The sequence below is a fragment of the Sabethes cyaneus genome, chromosome 2 (assembly GCF_943734655.1).
Source record: "Sabethes cyaneus chromosome 2, idSabCyanKW18_F2, whole genome shotgun sequence".
Lineage (NCBI taxonomy): Eukaryota > Metazoa > Arthropoda > Insecta > Diptera > Culicidae > Sabethes > Sabethes cyaneus.
The window spans coordinates 230,506,644-230,522,660 of record NC_071354.1 but is presented as its reverse complement, the minus strand read 5'-3'; the positions used below and the strand labels follow the sequence as shown (position 1 = coordinate 230,522,660).

Genomic DNA, 16,017 nt, shown 5'->3' with positions numbered 1-16,017 from the left:
TGTGTACATATGGTGCCCTCCCACCCCATGGTGCGACAGTGCACTAGTAGAAACGTAGTTGATATGCCTGTGATGCCGGTGGGTGTGTGTGTTTGTGTGTGTGCGAGTGTGTGATATAGATTGGTTCAAGGATTGATGGGTGTGCGTGATCGCGTGATGCTGAGTTTTGATTGGTTGCCTAATAGATTCTGGATATTCAGTAGCAGGGAGCTTCACCTATTCGTATTGTGGTTTTTACGGGTGGTTACTTTAATTTTAGTTGTTTGTTGGTTGTTTTTTCTTTTTCATTTACATTGTAACGACGCTTTTTTAGAGTTGCCTTTACGCATTGCCCGTTTGCCGTGGGAAACTGAACGAGAACGGAAATCAAACGAAATAATGCTAATTAAGTAGAACACGTGTAGAGAACGGAAAAGCTAGGGAGCCGGAAAAGGGTTTTGTATTTTGTTTGGCAACAGTACAATTGTTTTTTGAATTATTCATTAACGATTACGCAAAATAAAAAAGGAAACTATTCAGCATTTTGAGGTAAAAGAATCAAATGATCTGCTGCCGTGCGGTAGTTAGGCAGAGAGCAAGAAGTACTTTGGAGTTGGGTAAAGTTTTTGGGTTATTTTTAGTGTGCAGCGTCTCTTTTTGGAGCAAAGGAGCAAAGACAAAATGCAAAGTTGGTTGCTTGGCACTTGAAAGCTAAATATCCGATTCTGGTACCGGCAGCCGGAAGCAGCAGCTTGTTTGAGCTTGGAAAAGTGTACCAAAACCGGCGATTGTGTGGCAAAATATCGTTACCAACTAAGGGTCAGAACTAAGGCTAAAACAGCAATCAAGCTAGAGGAAGAGAGAGTTACGAGTTTCGAACGGGAATCCAGATGGAGATGTGAGTGTGTTTATTTTTAAATTATGTGTGTCTGTGTACGCACGTGTGGAAACTTAAAAACATGTAAGCTTTATATTTATACAAAAAATTGAATCCTGTAAAATCAATATTTCCTCGCAAGCAGTGAGCTTAATCTGGTAACACTGGAAAGCTCACTGCTTGCCGCTTGACACGCTAGTAGCACGTTCGACTGCTAGCATAGAGGTACAATCATAAACTAGCAGAGTGCTGATATCCAGTCATCAATATTAAATCGATTTGTTACTCGATTGTAGGTACTAAATTTACATTGGCACGCGACAAATTCCCCAAAGGAAAACAACCTGATTTGAGGACGTCGGTCGTAGGCAGACGATGATCATTGGTTACATAGAGAGCAGTATGATTATATACATTTATGTGGACGACACAACACGTGGAGCAAAACAAAAACTAATAGAAATGTAACAAAAAAAATTGATCAGAAACAGTTACAGTTTGATTATTATTAATAGAGTTATATATAAATAGTGACGAATATATACGACACGCTGAAAAGACTAAGCCTTAGTAAGCAGAAGCGACAACGGCAACCAAGTCATACCAAACAATGTTGGAGGGGTAAACAAAGCTTCAAAACAAAACTAGTTAGTTACTCTCCAACGGGATAAACATGGCAGAATAAAAAAAAAATGTTAAAAATTACGCGCTATACTGGCGGCTAGTTAGGTAATGAACACATTTTATTGTTAAAAGTGGTTTAATTAAATTTGAATTCTTTAGTCAGCTGCAAATATTGAAAAACCTAAACAAAAACAAATGAAAATGAAAAAGAAAACTCAACGAGAGAGGTTGTTGAACGAAAAAGTTGAAAACATAGAACGAACGTTTTGCCAAAAGAGGAAGGACATATCTGTATTGTCTTAGTTTTTATTAATTTTTTTTTCGCTGGGTATGCTTAACGATAAACATTTTCCTCGGTGAGTATGAGTATTTTTTTATTCAATAGTGTTATTTTTTTTGGATAAAAAAAGAAACAAAGGTGGCTTAAAAATGGTGAATTCGAATATAGAAGATAATACCTCATCTTTGTCCAAGCCAAGCTGAAAAATATATAGAAACACCGGCGTCATTTAGTAGACTTAAGGTAGTAGTAGAGGGTAGTAGTAGTTTTATTGGGTGTGTTGAAGCAAAACGAGAAGTATACAAATGAAATAATAGAACAGTAGGTAATGTGGGCAGCATAAAAGAGGTACGTTCCGCAAGAGAAAAAAAGTAGCTATACGTGAGCAACACTTGCAGCTTATGGCAGTGGCAGAGGGGAGGAAAGGGGTATAATAATTTCTATGGTCTCTCTCTCTCTCACTGCTTTGAAAAGCATTTCCCGCTTGTAACGGCATTTGTCCCTAAAATGCAATGAGGGGTTTCGATGCATATTGTTGGAGGTTCGTACATTTGAAGCAGTTGGGGAAAGAAGAGATAGAGAAAGCAAGCAGTCGGTCGGAAGTTGGGTTGGTAGGAAATGAGAAGACCCATTAACGGCTTTTGTTTTCAGTTGCATAGGGTACAGGTTTCAAGCTTCAAGCGGTCTTAAAAAACAATTCGTTTAGCAGTTTGGTTAGAGGAAGCACTCGGTCTAAACTTAGTTTGCTCGATATCGGAAGGTTTCCTATTGCTGTACATTGGAAAAACCGGTATGAAATTTTGAGTGTATAAAACTATTCGATACATATTTTATGCGGCATTCAACTAATCAGTAACAAAGTAGAAGGAACTTATAGTCAAGTTTCTAAAGATTATGTTTTAAACCTACTGACCCCAACGGGACGTTGAGAGTGTTATTGCAAAGTTAGAAAAGATTGGGATTTATGTGGATTCTAGAGTTCGTTTTTATTTTCAGATTAGGCGTCTAGAAGTGAGAAAGGTTCGATGTTTACTAGATTTACTAGGCAAAATCATTAGAAAATTATTTTAATCATTCAATGAGTTGGTAACTTTCGACAGCTATTAAATGTATAGGGTGTTATGACCGGAATAGTTCACATGATGATCAAAAACGTCCATAGGATCCATAAAAGATTTTAGTATTAAATATTACATGTCAAATATTTACAGACTTGGCGAGATAGTAGTTCCAAACTACCAACCAAATTTCCTTTCAATATCAATATTAAAATTATTATTAAGCTCAATCTCAAGCAGCATTTGTTTTTTTTGGGAATAAAATTAGCAAGAAAAAAACACGGTTTCAAATCATTAATTTTTTTTTCATCTATTTTTTGACACGACTAAAGAGAGCTGCAAGTTTGCAACTTCGTCTTCTAACAGGTCCTTTCCCAATCAGCAAACGCGATTGCAACACTGCAATTTATCTTACGACAACGAAAAAAAAAGTACATAGCCATCATTGCGTCATCTGTCTTTATTAGAAAAACACATGAACAATATATGAACAACTAAAAAATAATGGCTAGAATTTTAAGCAATAAATGCGAGACATTTCATTTGCTACCAGGGTTGCAAATCCAGGCTTTCATTTACTTCAGTATAACGAAAGCATGAAAGTCATTCTCGTCATGTCGTTTATTTGAAATACATCATCCCCACTTTTATTCATCGTGCAGCAGTTTCAAGCAGCTACAAAACGGTTTTATTTACGTTGCTTTCATCGGTAGTGCAACGAAGAGAAATTTTTTTATTATTGTCAATGCAATACATATTTCTGTTATTCTCGGACATAAGCTTAACGACAGTTGAAAAAGCTACTGTTCAAATAAAATGTTTGTTGGGACAGAGGAGCTTCGTGAATGTGACAAAAAGGAGCAATGGAATTATGACTTTGACTAGGTTTAACTGAGAATTAGAGTTCTAGAGCCTGTAACAATGCCGACCATATCCAGATACTATCAGTTAGAATAGATGTAGTAATGTTGGTTCGATGTTTGCTGCCACTACACAGCGATCATCTGTACATCCAACTGTATTTTAATAGATCATTTTATTTTAGGTTGGCTTGGTGCATAATACATGCAAAAATTATACGCAATAGAACGCTGGCCAACCAACCGTCATGAGAAAAACAAAAATATCACGCATTATTGAGAGGTTTTAGTGAATGATGGGCCTCCGGCACCGGCACCCAGGTCCGACCGGCACCAAATTTGAGATTTTTAACTTAACATTCTGACAGAATTTGGTTTAAATCCGAGAAAGGTCGATTACCCGGCTTTCGGACACTTCACGTGGAATGGCCCGTGTACTAGTTAGTTTTCGGAAAGCCCATTTTTTATTTGATACTTATTCCTTATTGTGCCTTCCGGGATGGAGTGAAAAATCAAAATTTTTGCTCATTTTGGTATTTAGACCCTTTTTATAGCATTTTTACTTTTGAACCTGAATCGATTTTAATTATTTTCATATCAAATGAAAGATATTTGAATTACTTTTCCAGAAAGCATATTGGATTGCAAGTTTGTAGTTTTTAAGCTGAAGCAATATCAAACCATTCAAATTCAATTTTGTTTTGAGCAATAAAAAGACTTCGTTAAGATACGTTTTTTTGTTTTCGTGTTTCAAATTGTAAAGAAATAAAGTCAGGATAATGCAATGGAGACAACTTGTGTTTTACTGTTACCCTTAAAACAGGTTAAAACAGACGCATAAAACAGATGTTTTCTACAAAATGAAACAAAAATATTCATCACCTTGTCCTTATCTATGCAGCAAACTAAGATTTTTCTCTAGTGGTTTTCATAAAATCGTTAATAAAACTATGAACTCCATTAGAGAGAAATGTGATTTGAGGGGTCGTTTATAAACAAAGGTCTATTGCTGAAAATGGGTAAAAGGTAGAAGTTTGATATCCTTAGAAAAAATACTTGTTATTGGTTTATCTTCAATATTTTGAAACCAAAAAGGTGGAAAAAAGTTTACTCAAAAAGTTATTACTTAAATTGTTGTTTAAGTAACGCTTAAATATTGGACGACCCCTTCAAAATATGCATCAATTTTTTATTCAAAAAGTTGCCGAAGACCACATTGAGCTGATACATGCCGTTTAACCGCAAACATTTTTGTCCCTAAATTTTAATTTCTGGCCCATAGTGCGCGAGGTCTGTCGATAAAGAATGGTCAAGTCTTAGCAAGACGTTTAAGCCCAAGGCTTTTTTCCACACCTTCTGATGACCGCTGTAAAACTGACTACCGACCAAGTGGCCTACTTTTTAGAAGGTTTTTATTACCTCTTAGGCCTTTTTAAGAGCCTTTGAGTAGCTTTATCAGGCTCTGATATATGTTTCAAATTATATTTTTCATCGCTGGACGGCAACCGCCATGAGTTATGGAAGCTTTTCGCTTTGTGCTACAAAGCTATAAAGCATTAAACTAAAATCAGTCTGTCAGCCTTTTAGGCTTGAAAATATATTGCTGTGTGGAGAAAATTTAAAGTTTTACTCTCGGATCGATTCTGATTGATTGGGTTTATAGCGATTAAAATTAAATATTCGATTAGCTAAATAATAAGTTTTCAGCAGTTTTCGCAGTTGTACAGCGTATGCATATTAAATTTTATCGTGCATATTGAAATGGTAGGTGGCTAAAATCAACGCGCTATCGAAACCATTTTTAATGCGCCATTTTTGAAAACCAGTGAGTGACTGTCTGGTACCGCATAAAAGGATGTTTTCGGTGTTGAACTCTAATATTCTTCATAATAGCAGCAATAAATCTGTTTGGACAAGATATTACCATATTAATAGCACCGTAAAACTAACATATTTGTTGTAGTTTGACAAGTAACCGCAATAAAATCAATGTTGCAGTATTTCGCAACGCCCCATTTATATAGTAAGTTTTAGATAGACTAGAGATTCGCCAACTTAAATTCCAATCGAGCAGAATCAGTTGTCCAATAGAACAGGAACTGATCAAAAAACCGATTAGAGAGTTTGTAATCGAGTAACGTTTAGGAAGCCTGTAAAAGCCAGAGAGACGCCATCATAAACCTTTGCTGGGTGTATTTGCTTATATTTTTAACAGCTTTGAATTAATCATTCGTCATAACAGCTTCAAAGAAAGGTTCATTGAATGCGTTATTATTATATGTAGCATAGTGAAATTCGAAATCTCTAATTTAAATCACTTGTTTTTAAAAGGATTAGCTTAAATCGACAACAGTTAGCTGCAGTAAAATTATCAAGAAAAGGTATAATATATCTGCATTCTATAAATGTTGATCACAGAATAATTTCTGCATGTGGCAACCCTGACCTACGCAGCTGCATTGTTGCTAGATTATATGTTTCAGTTTGCGACTCTAAGCTCTCTAGTAAGTTTATAAGAGATGTGGTGCAGCCGAGTAGTTTAATAGCGATAATATAAGCAATCACAATAAATTCGCCCTATTACCGGTTTTGTTATGGTTTTATAGCGTTATATTTTGTTATGGTATTATTGCGTAATTATTAAATTATTATTATTATTAAATTATTAAAGTATTAAAACCGGAGGTAATGATTACCCAGCTAGCATTTTTATATGTATATCAAAGTTAAAAATCAGAATTACGTACATGTTTGTTGTTTAATTTATTATAGAGTGGTTTAACCGACGGGCCATTCACCACATTACGCACATATATACATGCTAATAAATCGTATTTGATGCGCAAAATTGGCGTATCCGTGACATTTTGGAGGCGATATACGTGATTAGGAATAAACATACGCGTTTCATCGATATAAGTAATTATATACGATAATATCCGATTAAGCCCGAACCGCTCCGTACTGCTATACGATTCTGTGCTGAATATCGTATGTATGTCAGCTATTATCATTATATACGACTGAAAATACGACTTTATTAAGCTTTAGTTACGATTCCGAATTTTTTTTGTTAGATTATAGTCACTTTAAGTACCAGGATCATTCGTGACTTCTGTGGAATTGGGATTTGAACCCGGGTCCTCGTCATGAGAGGTGGGAATGCTAACCACTACTCCGGGTCTGACCCCGAATTTGTTAAGAGTTATTTACGATAATTTTCGGTTATTGACGTACGATTTGGTGCTAGCTGGGTAGTATTATAGTAAAACCTTCATAAAATTCAAATATAACCAAGCGACTATAGAATTGTTACTTGGTTGCCGGTGAAAAAACACTATGCTCTCCATTACAATATGGCAAATTTAATTCTTCAAAAAAGTTATTCTAAAAAAAAAAAAATTTGAGCGAATCTCAAACATGAGTAGAAGAAATGTTTCTCCATACATATCTGCGGAGCATTTGTGCAAGTGAATAATTTGTTTTGCAAACTACACTAAAGTGAATCTCCGATCACTTCCGAGTCCGAAATCCGAAAGCCAATGGAAATCACTTTGCTGCCCTGGAACGAAGCATTCGTGGATACACAGCAGCTAGCTGTCCTTTACATTTCGTTAGTTAGTAACTGTTTCCTTTCTTTCCACTGAATTCCGCATTTACCAACAATGAAGTCTCTTGCCAGGGCAAGTTATAAGAGTGGTACTCAGATAGCACCAAATCGTACATCAATAACCGAAAATTAACGTAAATAACTCTTAACAAATTCGAATTCGTAACTAAAGCTTAATAAAGTCCGCCCAAGTTGATTTCCAGTCGTATATAAGGATAATTGCTGACATACATACGATATTCAGCACAGAATCGTATTGCAGTACGGAGCGGATCGGGCTTAATCGGATATTGTCGTATATGATTACTCCTCATCACGTATATCGCCTCCAAAATAATACGGATATGCCAATTTTGCGCATCAAATACGATTTATTAGCATGTATATATGTACGTAATGCTGATTTTTAACTTTTATATAGAGTAGGGCGGGGCATAAGTGCGATGTTTGAAGTTGTCTTCAATTTTCGTGAGATATAAAGAAGGACAACAACATAGTATATTTTATAGTGATGCAGTAACTCAATGTCTTCACATTTAACTATAAATTATCAGCGGGAATAGCGGTAATAGCGGTAATTTTGCAAAATAAATTCTTCTTTCTTCTGACGAATTGCCGATTCGCACTTTTACCCGACTAGCGGGGCAAAAGTGCGAATACCACGGGCCAAAAGTGCGAATACCCCGGGGCAAAAGTGCGAAGCTCGAATCCATGAAATTAGCACAACAGTAGCTAACAAAACCATATTATCTTCAATCTGCGTTATGTTTCGGTAAGGAATATTCTCAATTTGAAGCTTTCCTATTTTGCGCTGGTGTACTGCAGCCTCCGTTAGATCGAAACTTGGTGCTTGACGGGGTTAGATTAAATTACGGAAAAGCGAAATATATTTTGTAAATTCTTTTCACCCTATTTTCAAAACAAGTGTGTGAGTGATGTAAAACGCTGCTACAAATTTTTAACAAGTAATATCCTCCTGTTGATATCGTATTTACCGTATAACGAAAAATTACATCAAAACGCTTTAAAATAACATTAGCACATAACTCAGCAACCATGCTTCGTAAGCAACCAAAGTTTACGTCAGATTCAAGCTATTAAAGTAGTCACCTATCCATGCCAATGTAGTCAGTTTACTCGGAATCTGCACCGATAAATCATTGAATCGCACTTTTACCCGCATCGCACTTTTACCCCTCCTTACTCTACACATAAAAATGCTAGCTGGGTAATTGCTTGAGGTGCATACTAAAGCTTCTTGTCCAAGAACGAATTATAACTTGTTCCACTACCTTAATCTAGGAACGAGATTAGTAGTGCAAAGTAGTAAGGAAAAAAACATTCATCACAGACCATCACTTTGAGTTGAACTCTGCTTTATCGACGATGAAGCTTCTAGCTTTGACTAATTAAAAGAATGATACTGGGGGGGGGGGGGGGTCGAATGGAGCGCAAATTATAACTAGTCTCCGCACTTTCTGGTTGTAGAGAACGTTGATGGGTTGAAAAATAGTAAAAGGTAAAAAAGGAAAAAAGGGGTAAAACACCGTCACGTAAGCACGTAAGCGGTTAATAAGCAGTTCGTTCACATTAGTGCGGTACTAAAAAAGTAACGAAGTGCGGAATACAACACTTGGACTGTTATCATCCATACAAGATTGTAGTAAAACAAGTCTTAAAGCCTGCTGATTATGATTTATGTTACTAGTTAGCTGCAGCAAAATCAACGGAAATTGATCCAAATTTTTATGAAAAAATGATCTTCTCAGATGAGGCACATTTCTTTTTTTTATAGTCACTTTAACAGTTTGAGTCATTTGTGACTTCTGCGGGGATGAGATTTGAACCCGGGTCCTCGGCGTGAGAGGCGTGAATGCTAACCACTACACCCGAATTAACCCCCCAAGGCATGTATTGTCGGTATTGGCGAGAGTCAAATCTGACATTGTATCCTGAAGTCACTGAAATTGATTGTGATAGCCTTTTTACCTACAAGATGGTGCAACATGCCATATTACATGGTTATTGCAATGCGTCTATTAAAATCAACTGAAACGGTACTTTCTCGAAACCAAAACAGGAAAATTTATTAAAGTGACTTTCAGGATCACTGGTGGTGGGCTGACAGGAGTTGTCAGGGAGATCCCAAAGTCGTAAGCGAAGTTCACTAGGATCAGTCAGGATAAAACGGGAAGTGGTAGTATATCTACACGTAAATAATTAATGGGTTCTGTATCTGACTTCGATAGGTAGTTTAGCCAAACCTTTGATGGAAACAAAATAATGGTTCAATCGTAAACAAACTAACGTATCAATGAGCCGGAAGCGTCAGTTAATTTGTACATCCATCACAGTGAAGCTTAAAAGTTAATGAAAAATTTGTCCGCGGTCATGTTATAAATGGGCGAAAAAATTCCCAAAATGATGAGTGTGTTTCACAGTGGTTCGTTGCCTGGCGTTATAGCAAACACGTCAGCTGACGAGACGTCGTTTTATAACAAAAACAGCCCAATAAAAGTTCTAGGTATAGAGCATTTCTTATTGTGGTTTTCTAAGCAATTCTGGTTACTAGAACCTTTATAAGTGAGTAATAAAACTTAAAATGTTTATGGTAAAATGGCTTTCAAGAAAACTCGCGCATTTATTTTTCATTTATTCAAACCAGAACAATGATGTAGAGGATTTTTCGGTAGCAACAAGTGTCGAACTAATTTTTCATTTATTCCACAAGTGACCGGTATTGGACCTGGTCAGCTCCATCATTGATCATCGTAAAATTTGGATTTCCACAAGCACTGAGATTGGCCTGTTACTGACGGACATAATTTTACTTCTTTTTAAAAAATCGTGAGCCTTGTATGGACAGTTCTGAACTGATTGGAGCACGGTACAAAACTGGTTATTTTTTTTCTAATTTTTCGAATAACGAACAAAGGTGGTATGATTCATCTGGATATGAATTTGATTCGTAGTGAACACGTGCTAAAAATTTCATATGCATGATTTTGTATCATCTGGTAAAGTAATGTAGTAATGTAGTAGTAAAATGGTAATCTATCTTTTCAAAAAGACATACTAACAAAGTGTCGAAACGCTGGGAGATCAGCAGATCTTTGTCTTGATAAATTTTTCGTTGATTGTCCAGAAAAAGCCGTCAACTACCACTTGCACAATAAATCCTTTAAAATATATCCAAAGGCTCCAATATTATCGGGTGCTAGACATTTTTGGGTACTTCATCTCACTGAAGATGGCTTTAATTATAAGATAGAAGTCATTTCTATCAGCAAATAAGGAAGCTACGAAACCTAAACAAAAACCTATCAATTAAACGAACAAAACAGTAACACAAAACATTACAGACACGTTACACGAGTCATACACGAAGCGGAGAGGACGGTACGGTACGGTTTGGCACGGCTTTGTTTTTTTTGTTGTTTTCATTTGACTGACAATCAGCGTGGATCTAATGCATGTTCGACAGACAGAAACATCAAACGGAAACGGAAACAGTAAGCTACGTTGCTGATCATTCACTGGGAATGGGACGCAGATGAAACAGAACAGAAGCAATGTTGAACCTTTGACTTCCACTTTAGGGGTTCGGTTGGGGAAAAAATCGCAACACTACATACGGTTCGTTGCGGTCCACGACACCGTTTGATAATTTCACCTCAAAAGAGCTGAAGGTCGTGTTTTCTCATGCCGGGTTTTCAACACGAAATAAACAAAACAAAAAGAAAGAACAATCAGAACGGAAGAAATAAGGTGAAAATTTTGTTCATGGTCGGTTAATTTGTTCTTCCTACAGCGAGTTCCGTTTGGTGACGGTAATAGGGGGAGAGAGTTTTAATCTGACACAACCGAAGAGATTACTAAAGGTAAAGTAAAAGCAAAAACGAAACGGAAAAAACCATCACATATGGGCAAACATAGAGGCAGTTCTGCCTGGAATAGCGCTCGTATTTTAGCGGTAAGTAAGGACCTACCGTTGGTCGTTTGTAGTGTTTATCAATTTCAATTAATTTCCGGGTTACCAATTGCCTGCAGATGAAAAAATATGTTCTTTTTTTCCTGGAGGGGGGCGAGGAAAGAGACAAACTTTGTTGTTCTGTTTTTGGGATGAATATGAAAATGTTGGCAGCCACATAAACCCAATGCTATTCAAAACGAGCCGGGTTTACTCGGGCTTTTTGCTTTAAACTCACATCATTGGATGGCAGTAGGTTTAACTGGTTCAAGTACTGTATTCTATATATCTCATGACTGTATGCGTCTAAGTGAATCTAGGATGTTCCTAATCGAACTGTTTTTGGGTGGGAAACAACTGTTTACTTTTTCGTCTCATAACAATAGAACGGAAACGTATTTACAACTGAAAAAGTTTAATACGAAATAATACCTTTTGCATGTTGGGGACTAAATAAGAGCAGATTTTTCGTTAGAAAATTTATCGTTTTTTTGGTGTGAAATCATCATCAACTCTCTAGAGAAAGAAAAATAAAGCATTTCGTTTCTGTTTTTGTTTTTCTTTTTTTTTTAGCGGAACTGCTATACGTTCCAAACCAAACTGAAAACGAGCCAAAAAACTATGTTGAAACCGAAAACAATCTACGAAAATCATTGCAGCTAGATAACTGTGGGTTGTTGGAGTAGAGAAATTGGAACTTAGCTTACCTCGTCCGTATCACTCCCGACCAGCAGCAGGTCGAACGGGATGGCTGCCACCAGGTCGATCAGAAACCAACCGCTCAGGTAATGCACCGCAATGCGGCCCGGATGCGACACAACCTCATCCTGGCCGTTGACGAACGTTGTTCGGAAATTAATTAATATATCTATGACAAATGTTACATCCACTGTGCAGTGCAGGCAGGACGAGAAGAGACGAGATAAATAAGCATACGCAGCATCGTCTGAATTCCCATTCCGAACTTACCTATTAAATCAATTATCACAATCGGGTCGTCCGCGTACTTGCGGTTCTTTCTTTGATTAAAGTCAGGTTCGTTCAGCAAAAATGCTGCTACGTAGGGGGTAAATATTGCTGTATACATAACTAATATTAATATTATCCAGTCCCACACCGCCTTGAACGGAGAGTAGTGCAGTATTGTCCATTTGTGAACACGTGGACTCTGTAGTTTGTATTCCGGTAATACATCGGCGCCGAGCGACAGGACCTGTGTTTGACGTGAAAGAGAGAGAGAGAGAAAGGAGAAAAAATACGGACGTATTAGTCTGGGTTGACCAGTGAACCGCATCAGTCCGGTTCGGTCGAACGAAGCGATCGCTTACAACCGCGGTTGTAAGCTGCCGGAAGGCTCGACCGAACCAGATCCATAATTCAGCGGATATTGATTGCTCATCTGGTGGGTTGGAAAATAGTTGGCTTCCCCGGTTCGTTCGTTCGTTCGTTCAGGTTTCGGGACGAATCACACACGGCAGCGCAGAACCAGCGGTTTGGCTGCACCGATAATTTATGTAGATACACACGAGGGATATTTTCGATTGAAAAGAGCATTTTTCAGGTCACTGGGTTCAATGTGCTTATTTTCTTATGCAATTGAAGTGCCACTAATGGGATTGGTTTGTATCATCTTTGTTGATGATTGATCATACCACGAAACATAGTGGGTGTTTCGGTGGAAAGGAAAATAAAAAAACCGTATGCTTACGACGTGTAGGATTAAAGCTAACTTCGCTTTTGTGAAATGTTGTCCTTGAAAGAAATGGATGGAGAAGTTTTCAGGATCGAAAGGAAGGAAAAACAGGATAGGCAGAGGAAGCAGAATTTAAGCGTATTAATCAATTTCATTAAACTTGGCACTCTGTTTGCTTTTCATTTGCCATGTTCATTGGAAATAATCTAAAAGCCAGGCTTAAGTGAATGGTAACAAACTGAGCATCGTGTGGGTTTATCTGCGAAAGAAAACACGCGCAAACTATGCATAACATTCAGATTGATATTTGCTGAGAGTAGGGTATATGCTTGGAATCTAAGAGAAAAAATTATAAAAAAACTTAAAGTAATATTTAGGAACATTTGATAGTTGCCCGTTAGTTATTTTTAAATAGTTTGACTTTGGTTGGATGTTGTTGGGGCAACAGCAAATGTTGCGGCCCATAACCGCATTGAGACGGTCACTCAAAGCTAGTACCAACTATTCGCACAAAAGGCTATTGTTGATCCAACCAGATCTATTGACAATAAGTTATTATCGAACGCATTTATAAACACGACAATAAACGTGGTCAAACGTGGTCTAACGTGTTCAGTTCAGTTCGTAGCCACCGCTACTGGCGGTTGGTTACAGCGAACAGTAATTGTGTGTTTTATTCGTTTCTACATCATTGTCCTCCGTTGGTAACCAGTTACGATCACGAATACAAATGAATACCGTTGAACGAAATTAGTTCTGAATGGTAATATGCAGTATAATAATTTGACTTTTTCCGTCATGGTTTATATCCAATTGCAGTGACAGTAGATGGTATTTTGTTTCTGAAAAATGAAATCAACGATACACAAAATAAATTAACAAAAGGATGTAATCAAATTGGGAGTTGAGCTATGCGTTCAAACTAAATTGTTTTTCAATTATTTCTCGAACGATTCCATTTTATTACAACATTCTTCAAAAGGAGGGTGGTGTAGTATATTTTAAAGCTCTGGCAAAATTCAATATTAACGCTTTGGCAACGATTGTTACGGGCGATCGTTAACCACAGCGTAGCAATATAATTCTGACGAATTAGGAGTTTACGAAAATTCTGACTTTGTATTAAATAGTTGTCAGGAAACTTTAACATTTTATTACGGCCAATAGACAGAATATTTTGAACCACCGAGTCGGGAGCCAAATTCTTACCAAGTCTTGAAGTGAACAGTGAATTCATCAAGCGGCAAATAATTCACTGGTAGTAAAAATAGATTTAGATATCAACAAATGGTAGTATCAGATAACATTAGAAAGTTTCTAGAAGACTGTTCAGAGAATTAGAAAATAGATTTGAATCGACATTCGTCGATTCGGGTAATAACAATTTACACAATAATTTCTTGTCTTCACAAGATATAATCGCGGATAAAAAAATCAACTATATTGTTCTGTGTGATTGAAGGGACCATTTCAAGCTTGGTTCAAGATTTGTGAAATTTTGACTTCTGCGATGTTCATGGAAATCGAAAAATTTCTCTTGGATTTTTCTAGAAAGATAGAAAGGTATATTTTTTGGTTCATAAGTCCATTAACTTCGCGCGCATATGCAATTTCAATAGGTTACAAGACCCTTTAGTTAATTTTATATGACAATTTTGAAAAATACTTACTTCACAGGCGAGACCTTCCTTGATTCAACAATGGTGGCAGGATGGTTAGTAACATGCTTACGAATAATACCACCAACTTAATTTGTGCTTTCTAGGAGCTTCACCAAGTGTGCACGACGATTCAAATAGTCGTAGTTCGAGGAAAAATTCAATGATTTCTCAATTAAGCGAGACGGAAAGTGGGAACTAATTTCACCCAGATTGCCTAATTTGGGCGGAATGTGGGAGGCAAACGTTTTAGTCGCCAAATCCCATAGATATCGTTTAAAGAGTTTTGAACTACTTTAACCCACATCGAATCCGTAGTGTATTCCTTGTCGGTCTATCCATGCGTGCCAGTACCAATAATGCTGGCTTATCCAATTCTTGGAAAAGCACTGCACAGCAGTTCAGAATGAAAATTTGGGTGGCAGTTTAATATGAAGTAGCCTTATAATATCCGAAAACAAAATCTTGCGGCAGAAGAAAACTTTTTTGTTTCTAATAATACAACTTTGCTGTTTTCCGAAAAATTATAGAACATTGCATTACGAATAGCTTTGCTGAAGATTCCCTTCTTTGCATACCTTTATTGGCACGCATAGGCTTTTGGTCACTCATGGAAATGCGCAGGATTGAATACATCTGTTGCGAAAGTACTCCATAAGTGCGCCGAATTGATGAAAATGACCCACTTTAAAAAAGCTTTTTGGTTTTTTAGTCCATCGATTACAGGATTTCATCAATTTTTGCCAATCACGATCCATTAGTCCATTGAAGTAGGCCATCTTGGTCAAAGGCAAGCGGATGGAACAGCTTTCTGAGAAAGTGCGCAAGACTGTCTCTACACCTTAAGTCTCTAGAATTTCTGCTGGTGAACCTCCGATTAAACGTCGTTGAGATGAACATTTACAGGGTTGCTAAGCCACTGTCTGATGGTACGAAACCATCGACTGCTGAAGCAGTTAAGCGTTCCCCTCCCGAAGGAATTATTCTGGTTGTACCTGTCCAGAATTCAACCCAGCGTCTAAGCGAAAGTTGTTACCGATGTGTTGATGGAATGTGTGCAGCGTGATTTTCCTGATCAAAATGGATGCAGACTTGAATACAATGAATTTCATCCCGTTTCATTCAATCGGGATGGATGTAAAATTACGGGACTCTGCACTGAATACGGGGATTTGGCCACAAGGACTTTTAAATATTTCAGGATGTCAGCTCAAAAACTATTGGGTGCCATCCAACTCCCTCTCTACGTCTATCATGATTGTCAGCTATCACCCTAGCCCCCTCACACGCTGATCTCTCCGCAGATCTGCCAGCGAACAAAAACAATCCCGATCCCGAAATTTCAGATCAGACAAGTGTGGAAACTCTTATAACAAGTTCGGTCGACGACACGGTTCCCGTTTCTAGC

At 37.4% G+C, this 16,017-nt stretch overlaps 1 protein-coding gene across 1 annotated transcript in view; it reads right to left on the bottom strand.

The window, feature by feature from the left end:
• LOC128736755 (potassium voltage-gated channel subfamily H member 7) overlaps positions 1-16,017 on the bottom strand; it is a 298,342-nt gene that overhangs the window by 60,414 nt on the left and 221,911 nt on the right. Inside the window, exons 12-14 of the mRNA XM_053831242.1 lie at positions 12,228-12,471; positions 11,966-12,147; positions 1,939-1,959 (exon numbers count right to left, since the gene is read on the bottom strand). Coding sequence (XP_053687217.1) covers positions 1,939-1,959; positions 11,966-12,147; positions 12,228-12,471 — 447 coding nt within the window. The remainder of the gene's footprint in view (positions 1-1,938; positions 1,960-11,965; positions 12,148-12,227; positions 12,472-16,017) is intronic.